This window comes from Stenella coeruleoalba (assembly GCF_951394435.1).
Source record: "Stenella coeruleoalba genome assembly, chromosome: 7".
In the NCBI taxonomy this organism is placed as follows: Eukaryota; Metazoa; Chordata; class Mammalia; order Artiodactyla; family Delphinidae; genus Stenella; species Stenella coeruleoalba.
In genome coordinates, this window is record NC_137153.1 from 42,061,591 (window position 1) to 42,086,560 (window position 24,970).

Sequence of the window (24,970 nt, forward strand, 5' to 3'; positions counted from 1 at the left end):
TGGCCACTTATCTCTGTAGGAAGTCATCTTCCTGAGCAAGTGGAATGCTGTCACATGGGTAGAGGTGCTTTGGAACACAAAGCTTTGGATAGTCCTCCAGAAGTGAACCAGATTCATGTGCCTCCATTGAAGGCAGTGTTTACATTCTCTTCCCACCACACAGAATAGAGACTTCCCTTCCGCCACATATTTAAATTTAAAGATGCTGCCACCTTGGCCTTTCCCTGCCACATCAACTATGGTCCCCTTCATGCACCTCTGGTTTCCCATCACCCACTGCCTGTAACATCAAAGTTCTCCATTCCCAAGCCATACCAGACTCTGCTGTCCCTAAACTCATGTGTGCTTTGCACATATATTTCCAGTACAGGTGGAGGAGTTTATAGAGGTTCCTCTGTCCCAGCCACTCTTCCTCAGTTTTCGGGGGATGGGTGACCAGACAACTGTTGCGTAGGAAGAGCCGAGCTGTCAGGCTGGTGGAGGGTGTGGAGAATGAAGACAAAGTGGGAGCACAGACACTGCCTGTGAGCGGCGCCTTCAGTCCTTACAGACAACCAGACACCCTCATCTACAGACTGAATCACCAGTGAGCTTCCCTAGACAGGTAAAGGTCTTTGACACCACACCTGCCTTGTGAAACAGGAGGGCTTTGTGATACAGTCTGGTGGCCTGGTTCTGTCATCTGTGAGGCGGAGGCCACAAGACATAGCACTGGGAGTCATCAGGCACCAGGACCCTGAATGCCTACATATAGGGATGGTTGGTCTCCTTATGCTAATGAGGTTTAGACCATGCTGAGCCTGACTTCTGTTCTGTGGGATTTGGGGTATCCCTTATATACCTATGGCTCCATCTTCATTATTATCCTAATTATCTGGCAGGTGAAAAAGAGTTACCATGGATTAACACTGGAACCTAAAAGGAGCTGCTGCCTGGTAGGGAAACACGATGACCATGGCTGAACCAATCAAGCCTCAGATAAGATACATTCAATTACTCTTTATAGTAATTCTCTTTCTCAGAGCCTAGAAATAATTCTTTGCCAGGCCATCCCTGCAGTGTACTCTAATTGAAAAATCAAGAATCTCTCTATCGGGCTTGGGTTGAGTCCTAGGTAAAGTGGAATCCACCTCACTGGATCTCTTCTGACCTCCCAAAATGGGGGATTTTTCTGATTGGTGGACTTAGTAAGCAAAAGCCCTTGGCTGAGAACCACTGACCATTTAATCAGTTCCATTATTCCTCCTGTGTCACACTAAATCCCCTGAAAATACTGTCCTGGGAAAGGGGACAGGAGGTATGGAATGTGGAGAGCCCTGAAGTAAGCACACAATAAATAGAAAAATGAAATATTCAGGTGAAAGGGTGGAGTACAGGAAGGCAATATAGGACAGTGTATAACATACAGACAAATATATAGAAACAGACTGGGAAATGTATATTTCCTTTGTTTCACTTTAGACATGAAAAAGAAAATCGTGTCCCAGCTTCACACTCTCTTTGACCTTTAAGCGTCACCGGAAAGTCAGACAAAGGGCTAGAGATGCAGCATCAAGAGGTAAAGTCCCAGTCTCTGCTCTGACTCCCCTCCACTGTGGGTGAGATTCCCATGAACCCTGTCCCTCGATGACCCCTGGTGCCAGGAGCCAGGTGCTCTAACCACTGAAGGCTTCAGTTCTCCAAGTTGACAAAATCTGCCAGAAAACTGTTTTGGGTGGGAAATCAGAGTCTGGAAATGTTCCAAAATTCTCTACCTTACCCCTGGGAATGAAGAGTGAGGAAACAGGGAAGAAGTCCTTAATTGTGTCATTTACTAGTTTTATGTTTACTAGTTTCCACTTCCCTGTGGAAGTCACTTCATCTTTCAGTCTTGTTACCATGAAATGGGCATCTGATGATCCTGCCTCACTCACAGTGTAGTTGTGAAGATCAAATGAGAGCAGGTCCAGGAGAGCACACCATACCTGGTTGAGTGGTACACAGACGTGCCTCACAGCACTAACTGTTGGGGTTTGCGGTCTCCTCTCATTCAGAGGCCTTCAGCTTCCTATAGGATGTCCCTGGGTCCACTCCTGCTCCATGTAACACTGTCACCTGGTTTCTCAGCTAGGAGACTTTCCCAGGAAGAAGCTGAAAAGCCATGGGAGCTGCTCTCTGTCATGAAAAGGTGATCTCCTGCTCTTTGCAGTCTCCCAACTCCCAGCCTGGTCTGTGATCATTTCTCTGCTTGGCCTGGGGCAGGGTTGGGGAGAAGGACAGTGGCTGAGAGGGAGCCAGACAGTGGAGCCTGGAGCACTGGTTGAGAGCGTTGCCAGGGCAGAGGGGGATCAGATATTTCAGGAGACAGGAGTTTCCTAGTTCTGCTCTGTGCTAGGCTCACAGTGGCCCTGGAATTCAGAATTTCACTAGTGCATAGTTCATAAAAGACTCTACATGGGTTTGCACTCAGCCACAAGACAAGTTTTACAGTCAGGAGGATGGATAATTGAGTGAATAATTTTCATCATTTTCATATTCTCTTTACAGCTACACCCTTTCAAGGGCAGCCCCCTGGACCCTGCTGACATTACCTCCTCTGGTTCTGTCTTCAGCGGGGCCAGTTCCTGGGACAGCCCTCAGACAGGAGCTTGTCATATATTATACCCTTCTTCTCTAGATCTGGACTCTCAAGAGATGTTGTGTACACCCTTTAATCCCCTTTAATCCCCAGAACACAGAATTCCCAAAAGGATCTCCTTTTCTACAGTTTAGAAATACTGGATACCATGCTGCGGCCTAAGCCCGAAAAGAGAATGACTCCAGGTTCTACCTGGTGATGTTCCTGGTGCTGCCCCATCAGCTAACCATTGGCTCCCCCATCTACCTGGTTCCTTCTAGTTCAGCTTCTCAACACAGGTCAGCAGGGAACTCACCCACCTCCCAGTCTCTCAAGGCCCTGTGCTCCCAGTTGTTGTCTGAGACCTCGCCCAATAAGCCCCAGGCCCTCAGCCCAGCCCACCATAACTTGCCAAATGACATTTCCCTAGGAAAAAAAAAGCACATGAGTAAACACCCAGCGGATGCAGGCCTCAGGGTTTACAGGACTAGGGGAGGGCAGGCACAATCTCCAGGCCACACACTTGCGAAGAGGCAGATGTCACTCCATCAGTAACAAACAGTTGCCATGTTTCCCTCCCAGCCGGGGCTGGCTTCCTCGGGAGGGGAGTGTGCAGCAGCTCCTGTGTGCAGATTCCTGCTGCCAAACCTGCGATGCCATGGCTCTGGAGATTCAGCAGGTGGTGGTGGGTGAGAACACCCTGATCTCCCCCACTTCAAGGAGGCTGTCACAGGGCTGCTCTTACCTAGAGATTTTGTCCACGTCTAAAGTGTCTTCTGAGCAGAGACTGGAGCATCGTTCCCCACACTCCAAAGACCTTTCACTTCCATCTGCAACCTTCACAGTGTCAGAGAAATCCTTAACCCAGTCATCGGCCCAGTCAACAGGTGCAGCTAGCATCCATGATTACTGGGCTGAACACCTCAAGCTAAGGCAGGGATTTCAAGTACCAGAGGTGCCCAGGGGCCCAGAGACTATGTTTTCTTCAAGGTTTGAGGAAACTAAGGTTTCAGTGAACCTGCAGGAGATGATGCAGAGCAACCCCAACCTTGTCTATGGGAACCAAGGCCAGCAGCCCTTGAATTCTCAGGTCTCTCTGCGAACCCTGAACCGAGAAGTCACAGCCCTGACACATGCTATGGCCTTACATATGGTCACTGTCCTCCCTGCCCACCTGTTATTCCTCAGTACTGAAGTCCGGAGGCTTCTTGAGGTACATGTAAAAGGACTGATGCACTTCCAGAGGTGGGGGCTCCCCAGACGTGTGGAAGAGTCCCTGAGGCAGCTTATACCAGATCCGCCATTATTTTACCACCCTGTACGTAACCAACCAGTCTCTTTCATCCAGAATGATACTTCTCAGTTCTCTACTGAGAAATTTGGGACCGTTTCATACCAGAACTGGGGTTCACGTATGGCCGGCCAGCCCAGCCAGGCCTTCTGGGTTTCTAAGTGGTCCATTATGGACCCAGAACAAAGACACTACTACCAGCAAATCCCAGACAATATGGCTCTAGCCTTGCCCTATCCAGCCCTTAAAGAATTAAGTGGCCTTTATCTAATGCCTGGGCAACAGGCTAACGACTCAGTGGGCCATGTGCAGCCGAAATATAGCCAGCCATTCTGTGGCCTCCCTTCTCTGCACAGTGAGTCCCGGGTTGACACTTTCTTGGGTTCTCAAGGCCTCTCCATGAACGGGAGCATGTCCAAGCCCCCCTTGAAGCATCCTTTTCTCTTCAAGGAGTTCTCCTTCCTCCCTCTGATGCCTAAAACTCCACTCCAGTCAGCTCCACCCTCTTCTCCATCTTCCCCAAATTGGATTGCTCCAACTGAGCACCAACAAGCTCAGATCAATATCCCGTTTCTGACCCTGGATGAATGTGAAGCCTTGAAGTGGCACCTGCTGCAGAGGCAGCTCCAGCTTCAGTGGGGCTTGCCAGATGTTTTCCAGAGAAATCAGCGCACCCAGAGCCCCGTGCAGTATAAGCCCTGTGACAAAGCCCAGTCTTCTGAGACTGTGACAACTTCCTGGCCAGGGCAGCCCATCTCAGTCCTCACAAGGGAACTACTCTTGTTCCCAGAGCATGCCAGGAGGCTGCTGGAATTCCACCTCCAGTGACAGTTGATTCACCATCGCTGGGGCCTGCCCCAGAAGATCCAGCAGTCCATCCATTTGCTTCTGTCCCCTGCTGACGAGCAGACTCTCTCCTGGAGCAGCACAGCCCTAGACAATGTGAACGTCCCCCATCCTACAGCTCTAGAGGGCACTGGCGTTGGCAACCCATTCCCAGCCGTCAAGGACCCAGTGTCAGTCCCTATGCCGCACTTGTTTGACCAGGCCAAGGCAATATTGCAGAGCTACATCGACTCCAAATGTGGGCAGATTCACCAGGGCAAGGTTCCTGTCTGCGTATGTGGCTCCTGGGAGTGTAGAATTCCTGGGGTCCTGGAATTGGCTCCCTTTACCTGCACCCCAGAAAGCAAGCCCCTAGAACTACAGGCAGCAAATGATCCAGACAAACAACAGAAAATTACACCCTGGATGCCAACGGCCCTTGAGCAGCAGCAGCAAACCTCACCAGGTGCTAACACTGAACACCCTAAGCTGCCCCAAGCCCTGTCCGAGGGAGCCACTGAGACACTGGAGACAGCTTTACGGCACAAGGATCTGGCCTTCTTGTCAGGGATGCCTGCTCTTTATTATGTGGTTCTCTCCACGGCCATGGCCCCAGCAATAACTTCCCAAGCTATGAAAACAGAGATGGTGCCTGGCCTGTCGAATTTCCAGGAGAACCTCTGACTCAGGTGACCTTACCTGAAGAGCAGGGTCTAAGTCCTGGGCCAGGCTTTCAAGATGCCAACGAGACTTGTGCAGACATTGCAGGTGAATTCCAGGCTGAAGTGCAGATGGAAGGAATAATCAAGATGGTGCCTCTAGAAAGCCAGTCAGAGCCTGTGAAGCCATACTCACTCGGGGAACCCACCTTGGCCAAACTAAATTTCCATCTGAGAAAGAAGATCCTAGAGATACAACTGGGAATTCCCCTAAAGGCAAGGGAGTCCTGGGAACAAACTGTAGCAATGCCAGAGAACATATGGACACAGGAGTCTCTTGGGAGTCTAAACAACCACGGAAAAACACTGCTCCAGGAACTCCCCATCCCACCAGATATGCCACGTGCCCTGGATCCAGAATGGCTCCACCTCAAACAACAACTGGCCACTGAGTTAAAGGCAGTGCATCAGAAACAGAAACAACCCAGGTCCAGGGCAGTACCCCGTGATTCTGTCCACTGGGCCTCCAAGATCTCACAACCCAGTGGGGACATGACAGAGACCCAGGTGCTTTGTGTTCAGCTGGAGGCCAGTGTGAACAACCCCAGCCTAGAGGAGCCCCAAAGCCCTGACAAGAGCAAGGACTCAGTCCAAGACCCCACACTGGCAGAAAAGAGAGAGAAGCCAGGCAAACCCAAAATGGCAGGGGACCACGGAGAAGGGGATGCCGGGTTTGCAGTCTCTTCCACAAGAGAAAAAAGCCACTCTGCTGAAGCCCAGAGGCCAGAAGGGATGCTTCTGAACAGGACACCCTGCAGCCCCTGGCAACAGAGACATCGCTATCACCTTGGTGCTCCCTGTCAGCACAGTCCCCAGCATCACCCTCAGCTTAAATTCCCAGAGATACCTCCTGGAGTCCCTGGGGGGAAAGACTCTGAGAAGAATGACCTGCAAGACAGTCAAGCCAAGCTCAATGTCATCCTCAAACCAGCAAGCGTTCCTGAGAATGTCCAGCCTGTGGTGCCCCAGGCATCATAGGGCCAGCCTTTCCTGGGCCAACTCATTCCAGGTAAGCCATTGCAGGACCAAACTTTACAAGGTCAGGTTTTGCAGGGGCAGATGATGCCAGGCTATACTCACAAGAGGCCCAGCCTTCCAGAATCTGGCTTGAGAAATAAGATGAAATCTTTTCTACACTGTATTAACCCCAAAACCAAAGGCAAAGGGCATGAGGAATCCATGTCCTCCCCATGTGAGAAAGTGGCTAACACAAGAAAAGAAAATGTAGCAAAGAGCCTGGCTCCAGCCAAAAGTCCCAAGGGGCGAACTAAGACAGAGGAGACAAGAGGGGACCCAAAGGCCCAGTTTCTGCCTACTGAGAAGCAGGTGGGCCTGGCCTTCTTGGATGGTCCCCATTCCCCAGACAGTAAGCTCCGGCACCGCTCCCACTCCCATCAACTCCACTCTGCCTCAGTCCTGGGCATCCCCCGCCGCTGCCCTCGGCACTGTCCACGAGTGGCTTGTGCCATCCAACCAGGGGACCCGCCCTCACTCTCACCTCTCACCTCAGATGGAAACATTGGTCTGCTCAAGAAGACCCAGTGCATTCGAAAGACTCTGTAGTCTCCTCAACGTCTGCATCCCTTGAAGAGGACTGCTACTGTCATTTTCATTAATGTACAGGTGGGCAGAGTGCCACCCAAAATATACTCTATATCTCTAAGCAGAGCGGTGTCTGTCTGCTCCTCCTCTCTACTGTGGTGTGTTCAAGGAAGGCATAAGGGAGGTAAATGTCCTTTTTATCTAGGGAAGGAGTTTTAACTCACACTTAAGCTGGGTCGCACTCCACACAACAACACCCGCTCCCCGGACTGTGGATAAAGGAACTGGAGCAGAGAAGGAAGGCCCTTGTCTAAGGTACACTGAAGGTAAAGGTCAGACTTGACTTCTATTATGGCGACCTTGGGCCCAGAGGAGCCATGTGGACATGAGGATAGTACTGTCAAGAAGGAGTGGCCAGGAATCCCACAGGCAAAATTTACTGATGACTTCTATATATGCCCACAATCTGGAGGGGAGTGCCAGTCTTCCAACCTTGAGGAGGCGCTTTGTTTACCAACAGCATGTAGCTAATATGACTAACGTCAAAAGCAAATGGTAGAATCTCCCCTCTCTGCTCCCTGTTGGTTATTCGTTAGATCTTTCTGGAGAACTCACCTAGGAGGCTGCTGTAGCTCTCTTGCCTATATCCCACTTCCACTGCCTAACAGCTGCATGGAATGAATGACACCTGGAATGAAGATCACAGTAGGACATGGAGAGGGGCTTGTCCCCCACCCCCAAGGGTAGGCAGGGACAGAAGCAGAGAGGAAGACCATGTAGATGGGGGTCTGAGTCCCTGAGATAGAAGCTGACATGTTCCTGGGACTTCCCTGGTGGTCCAGTGGGTAAGACTCCACGCTTCCAATGCAGGGGGCCCAGGTTCAATCCCTGGTTGGGGAAGTAGATCCCGCATGCTGCAAGTAAGAGTCTGCATGCCGCAACTAAGAAGTCCGCATGCCACAACTAAGAAACCCGCATACTGCCACGAAGATCCCGTGTGCTGCGACTAAGATCCAGAATAGCCAAAATAAATAAATATTTTTTTTAAAAAGAAGCTGACATGTTCCTGAAGAAGGCATGATAAGAGAAAAGGCTGGTTTGCTATGTACTCAAAAGAAGTTGAGCCAGGAAGCCAACCCAATACCCAAGTGCTTTTAGAGCATGGAGAGGAATAAACTGAGTTTTAGTCTGTTGTCCATCGTGTGATGAAAAGAAGTGAGTTGAGCCTTATTGTCCAAAGGAAATGCAAATTAATTCAAAATTTCTGAACACTCACCCCCCACCCAACAAATCTGTTTCCCAATGTCAGGGATTGGTGTAACTATAAATCCATGTTTTTGCTCAGCCCAAACATGAAGTCAGTCACTGTGTTCTAATCTCGATATATCTCAATTTTGCCCCCTTTCTCCTGTGTTTACTGCCTCTGCTTGTTAGGTTTCTCATCCATAGGTATCTCATTCTTGCCTGAGTAATACAATAGTGTGTTATAACCCCAGGACTTAGGATAGCGGCTGGTGCATAATAATACCTTAATAGTACTTGAATCCAAAGTCGGGGCTGGGGAGGCAGACAAATCATTACATTCGTATGATGAGTGCTATGGAATAGGGAATACTGCCACAGGATTACTGGGGTACTCAGCTGATGAGGACCCCAGAAGGGTCACAATAAAATGAACCTTGATTATGCTGTACACCTTAAACTTATACAGTGCCGAATGTCAATTATATCTCAAAACTGGAAGAAAGGGGAATTCCCTGGCGGTCCAGTGGTTAGGACTCCGCACTTGCACTGCAGAGGGCACAGGTTCAATCCTTGGTCAGGGAACTAAGATCCCACAAGCCGCTCGGCGTGGCCGAAAAAAAACTGGAAGAAAAAAACTTAAAAAAAAAAAAACCTTGAGGGCTTCCCTGGTGGCACAGTGGTTGAGAGTCCGCCTGCCGATGCAGGGGACACGAGTTCGTGCCCTGTTCCGGGAGGATCCCACATGCCGCAGAGCGGCTGGGCCCGTGAGCCATGGCCACTGAGCCTGCGCGTCCAGAGCCTGTGCTCCGCAACGGGAGAGGCCACAACAGTGAGAGGCCCGCGTACCGCAAAAAAAAAAAAAAAAAAAACTTGAGATGTGTCTTATATTCAATTAAAATATTTGCTTACTTACTATATGCAAGGTACTACAGTAAACACAACAAAGACACAGGACTTACACCACAGAGCTCATGATTTGATGTGATAGACAGTCTCACCTGCCCAAATTGTCTAATCAACATAAATACTTGAATGTCCAAAATTCACCTCTATAGAACAGTGAACTCTTGATTCCCTATTCCAACCATCATCTAATTACACATACATGCTCCAGTCACAGTATTCACAACATCAGTTAATAGCAACTCCATCTTTCCAGTTCTGAACAAAAACACTGGTGTCATCCTTCACATTTTTTTTCTAACCATCCACATCCAATCCATCCTGTTGTCTCTACCTTATGAAATGAATTCAGAACATGACCACTTCTCACTCTCTCTGCTGCTATGATTACTGCAGTATTATCATGACTAATCTCCCAGCTTCTGCCTGAGACCACACTTCCAACAGTCTTTTCTCAACAAAGAAGCTTGATGGTCCTCAGGGAAGGTCCTGGCTATAGATGATTAGATAGAAAGATAGATTACATCATGATGATGATGATGATGATGATGATGATGATGAAGAAGAAGAAGAAGAAATGGAGGAAGGGGTGAGGGAGGGGAGGGGAAAAATGAGGGGGAGGGGAGTGGGAAGAGAAGAATTAGGAGAATAAGAATAAGATAGATAGATAGATAAATGGAGATGTAAAACCATGAGACTGGATAAGATCGCCAAGGCAATGACTGCAAATGAAAAACAGATCTAGGACCAAGCTTTGGGATACCCCAACATTAAAAATTGGAGAAAAAAGTGGGAACCAATAAGCAGAGACTGAGAAGTAGTAGCCAGTGAGGTAGGAGGAGAACCAGGAGAGTGTGGCATACTGGAAGCCAAGAGAGGAACGTGTTTCAAGAAGAAAGTGGTCAGCTGCATGAAAAGTTGCCAATCTGCCAAGTAAGATGAGGACTCAGAGTTGATTATTAGATTTAACAACATAGAGATCATTCATAGCCTTGAGAAGACTAGACTAAGGTCAGAGACGGAGGCAAAGGCATAACTGGAGTGGATCCAAGACAGAGAGGAAGAACAACTGGTGATAGCAAGTGTAATCAACTGCTTTAGGGAGTTTTGTTCCACAGAGGTGCAGAAAAATGAGGAGATAGAATCAAGAGGGCTTTTTTTTTTTTTTGTGCGGTACGCGGGCCTCTCACAGCTGTGGCCTCCCCCGTCGCGGAGCCCAGGCTCTGGACGCACAGACCCAGCGGCCATGGCTCAAGGGCCCAGCCGCTCCGTGGCATGCGGGATCCTCCCGGACCGGGGCACGAACCCACGTCCCCCGCATCGGCAGGCAGACTCTCAACCACTGTGCCACCAGGGAAGAAGCCCCAAGAGGGATTTTTAAAGGTAGGAGATATAGCTTGTTGGATGTTGATGGAAAAGAACCAGTCAAGAGGAATAAACTGATGATGCAGGAGAGAAAGGGGGAACTGCTAGAGCAATGTCATGGTGCAGAAGTAACAGAATAGGAGTGAGTCCCCAGGTTCAGGGGTTGGCCTTGGCTAAAATCAGTAATCAGTAATGAGGAGGGACTTTGTGTATCATGAAAAGAACGGTTTCCCTACAATTAAGAGAACAGGGCAGGGGCTTCCCTGGTGGCGCAGTGGTTGAGAGTCCGCCTGCCGATGCAGGGGACACGGGTTCGTGCCCTGGTCCAGGAGGATCCCACATGCCGTGGAGCGGCTGGGCCCGTGAGCTATGGCCACTGAGCCTGCGCGTCCAGAGCCTGTGCTCCACAACAGGAGAGGCCACAGCAGCGAGAGGCCCGAGTAGTGCAAAAAAAAAAAAAAAAAAAAAGAGAACAGGGCAAATACCTAAAGGGGTGAATGAGGAACTGGGAAGGATCGTGGCTGGGGGGAGGGCTGATACAGAGAGCCAAAGCCAGAGATGAAGAGGAATGCTGGAAGTTACCATGGCAAGAGGTTTTTTAGGGCCTAAGAAGTCAGTAGCAGCATGTGAACCCAGGTGGGCAAAAAAAAAAATAGTTGAAGTTGGTGATCACATGTGTGAAGAGGGTGGTCTTGGAATATAGGGGGAGAGATGTCAGAAAAAGCTCTAGATGCACAGAGCATGAAGAGGATGGGGCTTGAGACTGAGAAAAAGGGCAGGTGTGGCATCCTAGTGTTCATCCAGAGACTGGGGATGTCTGAGGGTAGGAGGAGAGAACTGGGAAGCAGAAAGACAAAGAGGCTGCCCTGAGTGATGGAAGGGACCTCTGTTTTGGACACCTCATTTCTCTCAGAAGGTGGCACGTCTGCATTTCCACCTTCTGACCTACCACAGAGGAGCCAAAAGCTGCAGGAAGGGCAGGAAGTGCTGTAGCTTCCTCGTGCTGTGGTATGGGGACTGTGGGATGCCCCTGCCTCACTGATTCCTAAGGAAATCCAGGATGGCTCAACATACCGTCAAACCAGGACGTGGGGCACGACTCTTCCTCTGATAGGACCCAGCACTTAGCACAATGTGTCCTGCTAGCAGGATGCAGAAAAGCCAGGATGCGAAGAAGCATGACTCCTCTGAAGGGTGATTCTGTGCCTAACAGATGGGAGCTCAGGCCCTGCTGTGGCCCCCCAAGGTGAGGAGGCACAAGGTCCAGGCCTGCTGAGCCACACCCTCCAGTGTTTTCCTAAAGCATCCCCAAAGATCATAGGGGGTCCTGTGGCAGGCACATCCTCCATGCCTGCTGAGAGCTGGGCAGAGAGCCACAGAGCAAGGAGAGGAGAGGGAGGCCCGGAATGAAGGGAATTGACTCAGAAGGGTCACAGCAGCATCACGTGGGAAGCTGAGGTTAATGTGCACACATCCTGGCTTAGGTGGAGCGGGTCCTTCCCATGTATCCCACCTGCCACGTGCCGGCATTGGCTTATGCTGCTGACCAAGTTTTGCAACAAAGGGCTAGGGGCACAGAGATGAGCTGGAACCAAGACCTTCAGGATTCTCAGTTCTTAGCAAAATCAAGAGCTGAGAGAAGACAGAGTCAGAGCCTATGATTCATGCAGGATGTTGTAGAAGGATGAAGCCTTGCTCATCCCATCCTATAACCCTAGCACAAGCCCCACCTTCCAGCTCCCCCTCGGCTCAAGAAGTAAAATCAGAATGAAAACTCTCACGGCAGGGCACAAAACCAGGTCTTCACTGCTCCAGAATTGCTGGTAGATGCTAGGGATATAGCAATGCTTGCTTGGGAACTTTGGAGTTCGCCTCTGCCCTCTGAGATACCATACTGTCGTGGCAAATGGCTCTGACCTTCTGGAGCCCTTCTCCTGGGCTCTGCAGAGAGCATTTCAGAATTCTACAGAGAGCATTTCAGAATTCTACAGAGAGCATTTCAGGCAACCGAGTGCCTGCAGTGCGGGAGAATGGCTTCTCCACAAAATCACTTCTCTTGTTAAACACCAAGTCCCAGCAAATAGGGACCGTGGCTGCTTTGTTACTGTACCTCCTCACTGCAGCCCACGCAGGGAGGGCAACAACCACAGGATGCGCACAGGAGTAAACCCCAAGGCGCTGCTGCTTCCTGCACCTGTGAGAGGGGCTGAGCCTCTGCTCCTCACCATTCATCCAAAGCCGGCTGCTCCACCTGCTCCACGGCACAGGCCTGGGCTGTCACAGAATGAAGGACAAGAGTGGTTCCTGTGTCTACGGCAGGGACAGGAAATAAGGGAGGACAGCCGTGAGGGTGTGTGGGGATGTGAGGAATGAGCACAGGCAGGCCTGTAAGGTGCTGGGGGACGCAGAGGACCAGATGCCTAACGGGGCTTGTGGAGGACTGTCCATTCCCATGCGCACAGACAGTGAGGCCAGGACCCTGAATACTTGATCTGGATGAGAGCGTGGGGAGGAAAGAGGGGGCCTGAAGGAGAGCTCTGTTTCCAGAAGGAGGGGTGCATGCTGCCAATTGCCCCCCTTTCCCGCCTTGTCCCCCTCCTCCACTGTAACTTCTCTGGGTCCACAGCCGGGCAAAGAGCATATCGGGGGCTTTCCAGAGTGTAGCATTCCCAAGGTCAAGCCCCACACGGAGGCCTCAGGGGCAGGGCCCCGGGCAGGCAGCCGGACACATGGGAATCCAGAGAGTGGGAAGGGAAAGGAAGCCAATCCCTTGCAGTAAATAGTGCTGGCAGCTGGGGCGCATCAGGGGAGAGGGTCAGGGGAAAGTGAGAGGCCAGAGCAGAGTCTCACACACAGTCAAAGACACATGCGTACAGACACCTAGCCACACAGACACATACACAGGAGGACATAAAGTCAACAATGCCACTCAGAAGCTAACTCAGAGTACCCAGAGACATGTTCAGGAAACACACCTACATAGACTCATGAAAACCCTGAGTCAGACATGCCCCAGCAGACTCTGGCACCACACACATGCAGACAGACACAGCCCATCTTGCAGGCCCACAAACACAAATGCATTCCCAATCCATCCTTCCCAGCCTTTCTCCCCGATACAACCAATAGGCCACCTCAGGCCAGGTCTGTTTATCCACCTCTAAACTCTGGTTTGTAATTTCTGTCCCATTGCCTGTCCTTTAATAAGGACAGTCTTGGATCCACACACACACCCCTGGTCTCAACAACTTGGCTGTGTGCTTTTAAAGGAACGCCACGGTCAGCAAGTCAGTCCCCTGCCCTCTTCAGCAGCCCCGTCCTTCACCTACACTCCCATCCCTACCCCCGGGAGTGTCCCCAGTTTACCGCAGGCTCCTGACCCTCAGTCTCTCTGATGCAGCAGAAACAGAATCTAAAGGAAGAGTAAACCAGACAGACCTACTCTGTCAAACTGACCCCCAACACAAAATTTATCTCCTTGACCCATTTTGATCCCAATTTTAAACTCAAACAGTACCCTACTCCAACCCTAACACAATCCTAATCGAAGATGCACTAGCTCTTTTTTTTTTTAAACATCGAGTTAGCTTTACTGAACAGTTCATGAATTGGGCAGCATCCCGTTTAGCAAGTAGAGGGGAGCTCTAAAAGGCTATAGAAAAAGAGAGCTTTTTAAGAGTATGACAAGGAAGTCAAAAACAAAAACAGATTATTTCAGGGTTAGGTAATCTATCTATAGGGGATGAAGGAGATCTATGTGCCAGGTTACCTCATCTTCCTTTGGGGGATGGAAAGGATTACCTCACTGGTGCGGACCAGAAATTTCCACACCGATCAGTTTGGATTACATTCTTGGAGAAGGCTGTAACTTCAATAAGGTCAGGTATTAAGTCTTCCTTTTAGCATAAGTGACTCCATTTTGGGCCTGTCATTTCTTTTTTAACAGGGAAATGGTGCCAGATCAACTCAGATAGGACACCCCTACTCCACCCACACTTCAGACTGCTGGAGAAGAAAGCAGACTTTTATAGACCCTTTCAATTCTCACCATGTAGATAAGCAGATTCTCCAGCTACTATAGGTGAGATCTACAAGATGCACTAGCTCTTATCAACAGGAACCATAAACGCCATTCCAAATCCTACTTTAACATCACCGTGATTCCAGCCCTATGCTTACCACTACCTACCTCCAATCCGTAACCACTATGTCAGTGCTGTTCCAAGCATAGTCCTAACTCTAACCCTGTCCCTAGGTAGCCACACATTGAGTAAAGTCTGCAACTATGCTGGGCACACAAATATCACACACTTCTGAAGGTAATGGGTCATCTGCAGTCCAGGAAGCAGTAGCTTCCTCAGTAACAGCTGCACAGTCATCAGGGCAGCCGGTCCCTGGTGGGCTCAGTGCTCAGCTGGGAACCCAGGAGCACCAAGGCACCCAGGCCCTTTGACCCTTGTTACACATACAAGCGTACAGGGGCCCAGCTCACCCCAAGCCCTGTTCTAGCCCAGCTTCTCAGCTGAAATTCCTGCCATACCCCTCCCCGGCTCCTGCCTGCCAAGCTGGGAGCATCTGTTGCCCTGAAAGCCCCACCAGGCAGGCACAAATGGGCCTGGGGCCTGGAGCTGAAGGGAATGTGGCCTCTTCCCAATGTGGGCAATTCCAGACTCCTGCAACACCCACACCTAGGACCTCCACCCCGGAGCCAGGCCCAGGTGCCCGTCCTAAAGAGGTAGTGGGTCTGCCGACACTGGGGGTGAGTAGGGGTGGATTAGCACACCTCCTCTCCCAGGCTCCAGGGTCTCAATCTGGCGTTAGGGTGTGTTCACTCTGCGCTCATCAGCAGAGGTAAAGCTGAAGTGAGCCACGTGCACCTCCCTCACCTCTCACCCTCGGCACCAGGACCTCCGGTGTAGCAGTCCTCTGTACCTCGGCCACCGCAGAGATTGTCAAACACTACCTAGGCTCTCTCGAGCGTTCACACCAAGCCAAAGCCTTCACCCAACAGACTGGAACACTTAGGTGGATACTCACAGGTCAGATGTGTAGCCATCCGAATCTCTGCGTCCCCTTCCTTACCGTCTACATCCAGGCTGGCCTGAGGACAAGCGAGGGGCTTGGTTCAGGGCTGCAAGCTCCAGACCCCGACAGCAAACTTAAGGTTCGGGTGGGACTGTGAGGTGAGATGAGCCCAAGCCAGCAACCGAGGGCAGAGGAATGGCTGGATGACAGACCTGGGGCCCCAGATAAGGAGAAGGATAACAACTCCTCTCACCATCGCAGGTCCTTTCCTGGGGGCTGCATCTACATCTAAGCTCCACTTCCTTCCAGGTTCTCTTGGTGCCTCCCTCTCATGCCCCCACCTCCACCCCATAGGCTCAGACACCTGCACCCTAGTGTATGGCAGGGATTTCCTGTCATCCTCCTGCTCTGAGAGTAGCTATTTCCAGCCCTGACTTTATGTCCAGCCAGGTTTCTACCTCCGGCAAAGTCCCCACTCTTTCCTTCCCTTCCTTTAGGGCCCCTAACTTAGGTTCTAAGCCCCAGGAGCAAGTAAGGAGGTCCCAATGCCTCCAGTATGGAACATCTCCCTGAGGCCGGTCTACCACTACAGGGTCAAGTTCAGAGGTAGGGACTTAGGGTAGATCCTAGGAAGAGCTTCCCATATTGAGGAAAGGCAGTTGAGGATGGGACCTAAAGCGGCTGTGGACACCATCTAACAAACAAGAGGCCCTCATGATGGCATAAACAAGGGGAATGGGGCAGTATGTCCTGGGAGAGAAAGGGAACCTAAGATTTTAGAAGAGGAAACGTCTTAGTCCCCAACTCTTCCCTGTCATGTTCTCCCTCATTCCACAAGCTGTGCCAGGGCAGAAAGTCCTCCCCTCAGGAAGATTGGGGGTACATCATCCCAGCTTCCTCTTCCCCCAGACCACCTTTGTTCCCTTCCACTGGCTCTGAGCCCATCTGGAATTTGGGATGGGGAGCCAAATAGGCCCAGGTGGCTCTCCCAGCCCCACCCTACCAAATTCTTGGAAGTACCTGGACAGCTTGGTAAAAATACAGATAAATATATACAGCTTGGTAAAAAATACAGATCCTTTGGCCCTATTCTGAGATTCTGTTTAAGATGGTCTGGGGTGGTGCCTCTAATTCTGTATTTTTAATAAGCTCCCTGAGTGATTCTGAAGTGCAGCCAAGTTTGGAAACAGTGTAAACAATCTAATATGATATGACTCTGGAATCACAGACATGTCCCCCCAAGTCCATGCTATCCCACCTCTCTGGGAACTCTTCAGAGATAGGCTGCTCACTACTTACTTAGCCACTTCCACAAAAGGTAGGGCAGGTGTGGAAGGGGAGATTTTAGAGATGGGAATTAAAAGCTTTCTCATGCCAGGATTTGCCAGAAGACCAGGTAAAAGACGCAAGAAATCTTATCTCCTTGTTTTTTCCCGGTCCTGTTCCAGGAATGCCAGCCAACTTGCCAACTGGGGCACTCCCTGCCCTGCTTAAGGTCTCAGCCTGTTGTAAAACCGCAGACTCAAGATCTCAATGATCTCTCTTCAAATTCACTCAGGTTCCAGCCCCTCTGTTCTGTGGGCCTTGGGAAGGCCCATACCACATCCTCATCCCCATCCCAACAATATCCCCATCTCCAATCCCCATCCCCTCTGCATCCCAACCTTCCCCAACAGCAACACCCCTATTATGGGCACAATCTTTCTATCACTATCTTGCACCTGGCCCATGCTGTCCTGACTGCATCCCTCCCAATCTCTCCTCTCTATATCTCCCTATGGTCTCGTATTTCCATAAAGCTGGGGTGAGCCTGGTGGTGAGGGGCACACTGGGTTTAGCACTCTGGGAACCAGATGGATTTTCCAGTCCTAACCTGGTGATCACAACTCTGAGGTTCTACACTGGTTTTAAACATAGATTCTAAGTCAGGACCTGATAATCCTCACACACTACACTCCAGCATAAATTCCAAATGGAGGGCTTCCCTGGTGGCACAGTGGTTAAGAATCCACCTGCCAATGCAGGGGACACAGGTTCAAGCCCTGGTCCAGGAAGATCCCACATGCTGCAGAGCAACTAAGCCTGTGCGCCACAACAACTGAGCCTGCACTCTAAAGCCCACGAGCCACAACTACTGAGCCCGTGTGCCACAACTATTGAAGCCTGTGTACCTAGAGCCCATGCTCTGCAACAAAAGAAGCCACCACAATGAGAAGCCCATGCACCACAACAAAGAGTAGCCCCTGCTTGCTGCAACTAAAGAAAGCCTGCACAGCAACAAAGACCCAATGAAGCCAAAAATAAATAAATAAATAAGTGTTTAAAAATTCCAAATGGATAAAAGATTTAAAATGTTAGAAATTAAATACAGAAATGACAGCATGAAAAATGTCAGACTAGAAAGCTCTAGGGTCAGTCCCTCCACCGAAGCAACCACTGAGCTGAAAAGAGCAATTGGAATCACCTATTTCAGAATTCTGGAACCTAACTGAGCACATAACAATCAGGGGAGTGCTTGATGAAGGCAGAGGATGTTGATCTTTCATAAGAGAACGTCATGCATGAACTAGCTACTAGTCAATGATGTAGGGACTGCAGCCCACATTCCCAGAGTGGCTGGCTGGTGGCAGAGAACCTTGTCCTCCAAATATTGGGGGTTTTACATTTTGGTTGGTCTGGGGGTTCCCGGAGAGATAGGTGCAGAAGCTTGCCTTGGTTTTAGCCCTCTTGGGCTGCAGTAGCTTCCACAGTGGCATATATCAGAATATTTAAGGGGACATAACTCTTTTGTGGGAGAGGGGGAGAGAAATCTTTATCAGGTCATTGGCTGACCACAGAAGTAAGAGAACAGAAACCTCAGGGACCACACACAACAAAGAATACACTTGGCAAAACTTATTTGGAAAAGTCAAAATGGACAGCTACAGCCCTCAACAAGTAAATATCTGAAACCCCTAAGGAGTGGAAGAATCAGATTTCCAAAGACACCACATTTTAATACTCAGAATGTATAGTTCTCAACAAAAAATTAACAAAGCATACAAAGAAACAGGGAAGTATGACCCATTCACAGGAAAAAAAAGAATTTGACAAAAATCATTCCTAAGGAAGCCCACACATTGGACATATTAGATGAAGACTTTAAATTAACTGTCTTAAATATGCTCAAAGAGCTGAAGGAAACCATGAGCAAACAACTAAATTCTAGAGCCAAAAATACAATAACCAAAGTGAAAAAATTCACTGAGGGAGTTCAACAACAAATTTGAGAAGGCAGAAGAAAGAATCAGCATACTTGAAGATAAGGCAATTAAAGTCATTGAGTCTGAGGAGCAGGATAAAAAGATAAAGAAAAACGAACAAAGTCTGAGAGACCTATGGGATATCATCTAACATACTCACCACAGGAGTCCCATGAGAGAGAGAACAGAGCATAAAAAAATTTTTTGAAGAAATAATGGCTGAAAACATCCCAAATCTGATGAAGGCATGAATATACATATTCACAAAGTTCAAAAAATTCTAAGCAGAATAAACTCAAAGAGATCCATACCAAAACACATTATAGTCAATTTGTTGAAACCCAAAGATAATCTTGAAATTTTGAAAGCAGAAGAGAGAAGTGACTCACTACATACAAGGTATTCTCAGTAATATTAACAGTTGATTTCTTCTCTGAAACTATGGAGGCCAGATAGCAGTGGGATGATATATTTAAAATCTTGAAAGAAAAAACTATCAAACAAGAATTCTGTATCTGGAAAAACTATCCTTCAAGAATTAAGGAAAAATTAAGACATTTCCAGATAAACAAAAGTACAGGAAGTTCATTACCAGTAGAATTGCCTATGAGAAATGCTAAAGGGAATCCTTCAGGATGAAAGGACAGGACAATAAATGGTAACTTGAAGCAATACAAAAAAATAAAGACCTCTGGCAAAGGTAACCACATAGGTAAATATAAAAGATAGTATATTATATTTTTGGTTTATAACTCCTCTTTTTTTCTTTGAGAATTAAAAGGCATAAATAATAATTATAAATTGATGTTAATGGGTACACAATATATAAAGATGTAATCTGTGACAATAACTATATAAAGGAGGTAGAACTAAGATGTATAGGAGCAGAGTACTATTTGTTTGTACTATTGGAACAAAGTTGGTATTATTCAAACTAGATTATAAGTTTAAGATGTTAATTTCAATCTCCAAGCTAACTACTAAGAAAATAACTTAAAAATATACAGAAAAGGAAAAAGAAGGGAATCAAAATGGTACACTAAAAAAATCAACTGAATACAAAGAAAGGCAGTAATGGAGGAAATGAGGAACAAAATCATATAAGACATACAGAAAACAAATAGCTAATTGACAGAAATAAATCCTTCCTTATAAGTGATTTAAATAAATGAGTCACGAGTATGAAATGTACAGTGTCAATATAATCAATAATTATGTAATATTTTGTATGGTGACAGATGGTAACTAGACTTATTGTGGTGATCATTTTGAAATGTATAGAAATAGTTCCTGCACCAGGAACTAACATAGTGTTGTAGGTCAGTTGTAATTCAAAAACAAACTCATAGAAAAAGAGACTGGATTTGTGGTTACCAGAGGTGGGGGTGTGGGAAGGGGGGATTGGATGAGGGTATTCAAAAGGTACAAAATTTCAGTTATATTAATTATGTTGTACATCACATAACTGCATAACACTACTATATGTTGTATATGAAAGTTGTTAAGAGTAAATCCTAAGAGTCCTCATCACAAAGAAAAAAATTTTTTTCTATTTCTTTAATTTTGTATCTATATGAGATGATGGGTATCCAGTAAACTATTTGTGGTAATTGTTTCATGATGTATGTAAGTCAAATCATTATGCTGTACACCTTAAACTTATACAGTGCTGTATGTCAATTATATCTCAATGAAACTGGAAGAAAAAATAAACAACATGAAAAAATAAAGTAAATGAGTTCAACTCTCTAATTAAAAGGCAGAGATTATCAGAATGGATAAAAAAAAAAGCATGATCCATCTATATGCTATCTACAAGAGACTAACTTGAGATACAAATACAGAGCTTTAAAGTAAAAGGATGGAAAACAATATCCCATGCAACTAGTGACAAAAAGAGAGCTGTGGTAGCTATATTACTGTCAGACAAAATACACTTTTTGTCAAAAAAGGTTATAAGGGATCAAAAGGACATTGTATATTGATAAACTGTTTGATACAGCAAGATACAATAATTATAAACAACTGACAGCCAAGCCTCATAATATATAAAGCAAAAATTGACAGAATCAAAGAGGAGAGTTGACAGTTCTACAATAATAGTTTTAGAATTTAATATCTCACTTTCAATAATGGATAGACTAACCAGACAGAAGATCAAGAAGGAAATAAGAGAACTTGAGCAACACTATAAATGAATTAGACCTAATAGATATACACACCAAAAACACTCTGCCCAACAACAGGAGAATACGTATTCTTCTGAAGTTCCCATGGAACGTTCTCTAGGACAGACGATATGATAGGCCACAAAACAAGTCTAAATAAAATTTTAAGACTGAAATCATACAGAGTATCTTTTCTGATCACAATAGAATAAAACTAGATATCAGTAACAAAAGGAAAAGTGAAAAATTCAGAAATATATGGAAATTGAACAACACACTCAAACGATGCATCAAAGAAGAAATCACAAGGCAAATTAGAAAATACTCTGAGACAAATGAAAACAAAAACATAATATACCAAAACTTTTGAGATCCAGTGAAAGCAGTGCTAACAGGAAAATTTATAGCTGTAAATGTTTACATTTTAAAAAGATTTCAGGGACTTCCCTGGTGGTCCAGTGGTAAAGAATCCACCTTACAATGCAGGGGACACGGGTTCAATCCCTGGTCAGGGAACTAAGATCCCACATGCCACAGGGCTACTGAGCTTGCGCACCTCAACTAGAGCCTGCACACCACAATTATAGAGCCCACTCACCGTGGAGCCTGTGAGCCACAACTAGAGAGAGAAAAACCCACACACCACAATTAGAGAGAAGCCTGCGTACCACAATTAAGACCCTGAATACCACAACTAAGACCCAATGCAGCCAAAAAATAAATAAAATAGATAAATAAATAATAAATAAATCTTTTTAAAAAAGAAAGAAAATACTTTGAGGCAAATGAAAACAAAAACATAATATACCAAAACTTTTGAGATTCAGTAGAAGCAGTGCTACGAGGAAAATTTATAGCTGTAAATGTCTACATTTAAAAAGAAGATTTCAGGTACTTCCCAGGTGGTCCAGTGGTAAAGAATCCACCTTCCAGTGCAGGGGACGTGGGTTCAATTCCCTGGTCAGGAAACTAAGATCCCACATGCCACAGGGCAACTAAGCCCATGTGCCACAATTACTGAGCTTGTGCACCTCAATGAGAGAGTCCATGTGCCACAAACCACAGAGCCCACATGCTCTGGACCCCGAGTGCCATAACTACAGAGCCCACGTGCCCTGCACACCACAACCAGAGAGAGAAAACCCACACACCACAACTAGAGAGAAGCCTGCGCACTGCAATGAAGAGCCCAAGCCGCAACAAAAAGATCCCGCACGCCTCAGCAAAGACCCTGTGTGCCACAACTAAGATCCAATGCAGCCAAATAAATAAATAAATAAAAAGATTTCAAATCAATAACCTAACTGTACACTTTAAGAGATTAGAAAAAGTCAATAAAACCAAACCCAAAAATAGCAGAAAGAAGGAACTAATACAGATTAAAGCAGAGACAAATGAAATGGAGACTACAAAAAATAGAGAAAAATAAACAAAACAAAAAGATGGTTCTTTGACAAGGTCGACAAAACTGACACAATTGAGGTTAGACTGACTAAGGAAAAAGAAAGAAGATTCAAATTAGTAAAATCAGAAATGAAACTGGGAGCATTACTACAATTTCATAGACATGAAAAGTGTTATGAGAGGATACTATGAACAACTGTACATCAACAAATTGGGTAATCTAGATGAAATGGATAAAGTCCAGAAACACAAAAATTATCCAAACTTACTCAAGAATAAATAGAAAATCTAAATAGATCTATAACAAGTAAGGAGATTCAATCAGTAATGAAAACATCCCAACAAAGAAAAACCCAGGACCAGATGACTTCACTAGTGAATTCTACCAAATATTTTTTTTCTTCCAAACATTTAAAGAAGAATTAGCATCAATCCTTCTCAAACTCTTCCAAAAAATTGAAGAGGAGGAAACATTCCCTAACTCATTTTATGAGGGCAGCATTACCCTGATACCAAAGCCAGACAAGGACACTACAAGAAAATAAAAGTACAGGTCAATATCCCTGATGAACATAGATGTAAAAAGTCTCAACAAAATACTAGCAAACCAAAGTCAACAGCAGATTAAAAGAGTCATACATGGCGATCAAGTGAGATTTATTCCAGGGATATGAGGATGGTTCAACATCCACAAATCAATCAATGTGATACACCACATTAACAAATTGAAGAATAAAAATCATATGATCATCTCAATAGATGAAGAAAAAGCATTTGACAAGTTTTAACACCCATTTATGATAAAAACTCTCAATAAAGTGGGTATAGAAGGAACGCACTTCAACATAATAAAAGCCATGTATGACAAGCCTTCAGCTAACATCATACTCAAATGTGAAAAGCTGAAAGCTTTTCTCATATGATTAAGAACAAAAGACGAGTGTTTATTATCACCACTTCTATTTGACTTAGGACTAGAAGTCTTAGCCAGAGCAATTAGGCAAGAAAACTTATATATGTACATAAAATCCCAAACACTTCACCAAAAAACTGTTAGAACTAAGAAACAAATTCAGTAAATTTGCAGAATACAAAATCAACATACAAAAATCAGTTGCATTTCTATACACTAACAGCAAACTATCTGGAAACAAATTAAGAAACAATCCGATTTACAACAGCATCAATAACAATAAAATACTTAGGAATAAATTTAACCAAGGAGGTGAAAGACCTATACACTGAAAACTATAAGACACTGATGAAAGAAATTGAAGACACAAATAACTGGAAGGATATCCTGTGCTCTTGGATTGGCATATTAATATTGCTAAAATGTCCATAACTACCCAAAGTGATCTACAAATTCAATGCAATCACTATCAAAATTCCAATTGCATTTTTTCATAGAAACAGAAAAAATTCTAAAATTCATGTAAAACCAAAAATAGCCAGAGTAATTTTGAGAAAGAAAAGCCAAGGGGCTTCCCTGGTGGCGCAGTGGTTAAGAATCAGCCAGCCAATGCAGGGGACATGGGTTCAAGCCCTGGCCCAGGAAGATCCCACATGCCACGGAGCAACCAAGCCCATGCGCCACAACTACTGAGCCTGTGCTCTAAAGCTCGCGTGCCACAACTACAGAGCCCACATGCCACACTACCGAAGCCCACACGCCTAGAGCCCATGCTCTGCAACAAGAGAAGCCACTGCAATGAGAAGCCCACACACTGCAACAAAGAGTAGCCCCCACTCACCACAACCAGAGAAAGCCCAAACACAGCAACAAAGACCCAATGCAGCCAAAAATAAACATTAATTAATTAATTAGTTTAAAAAAAAAAAGAAAAACCAAGCTGGAGGCATCATGCTTCCTGATTTCAAACTATATTACTAAGCTACAGTAATCAAAACAGTACGGTACTGGCATGAAAACAGACACATAGACCAGTGGAATAGATTACAGAGCCCAGAAATAAACCCATGCATATACGGTCAACCAATCTTTGAAAGGGGATCAAGAGCACAAAATGGGGAAAGGATAGTCTTTTCAAAAAGTGGTGTTGGGGCTTCCCTGGTGGCGCAGTGGTTAGGAATCTGCCTGCCAATGCAGGGGACACGGGTTCAATCCCTGGTCCAGGAAGATTCTACATGCTGTGGAGCAACTAAGCCCGTGAGCCACAACTACTGAGCCTGCATGCCACACCTACTAAAGCCCACATGCCTAGAGCCCATGCTCTGCAACAAGAGAAGCCACTGCAATGAGAAGCCTGTGCACTGCAACAAAGAGCAGCCCCTGTTCACTGCAACTAGACAAAGCCCATGCACAGCAATGAAGACCCAACTCAGCCAAAAATTAAATAAATTAAATAAATTAAGAAAAAAAATGGTGTTGAAAAAAAATGGATAGTTACATGTACAAGATTGATACTGGACCCCTACTGTACACCACTCACAAAAATTCAAATTAAAAACTTAAATGTAAGACCTGAAACCATAAAACTCCTAGAAGAAAACACAGAAGAAAATCTCCTTGGCATCAGTCTTGGCAATGATATTTTTGGATATGATAACAAAGGCAGAAATAAACAAGTAGGAGTACATCAAACTAAAAAGCTTCTGTATACTCTTTCCCTGCCTCCGCTGAA

At 46.4% G+C, this 24,970-nt stretch overlaps 2 protein-coding genes across 2 annotated transcripts in view; one reads left to right on the plus strand and one right to left on the minus strand.

Moving 5' to 3' along the window:
* LOC307188879 (uncharacterized protein) overlaps positions 1 to 24,970 on the minus strand; it is a gene marked incomplete at its 5' end in the record, with an annotated part of 65,041 nt that overhangs the window by 28,836 nt on the left and 11,235 nt on the right. The gene's annotated exons all lie outside the window — the stretch shown is intronic.
* Positions 239 to 7,199, plus strand: SPATA31F1 (SPATA31 subfamily F member 1). Its single transcript, XM_079926501.1, is given in 7 exon segments — positions 239 to 935; positions 1,513 to 1,558; positions 2,107 to 2,167; positions 3,179 to 4,712; positions 4,716 to 5,364; positions 5,367 to 6,406; positions 6,410 to 7,199. Coding segments are annotated over 7 exon segments (4,059 nt in total). The 5' UTR covers positions 239 to 791; the 3' UTR covers positions 6,995 to 7,199.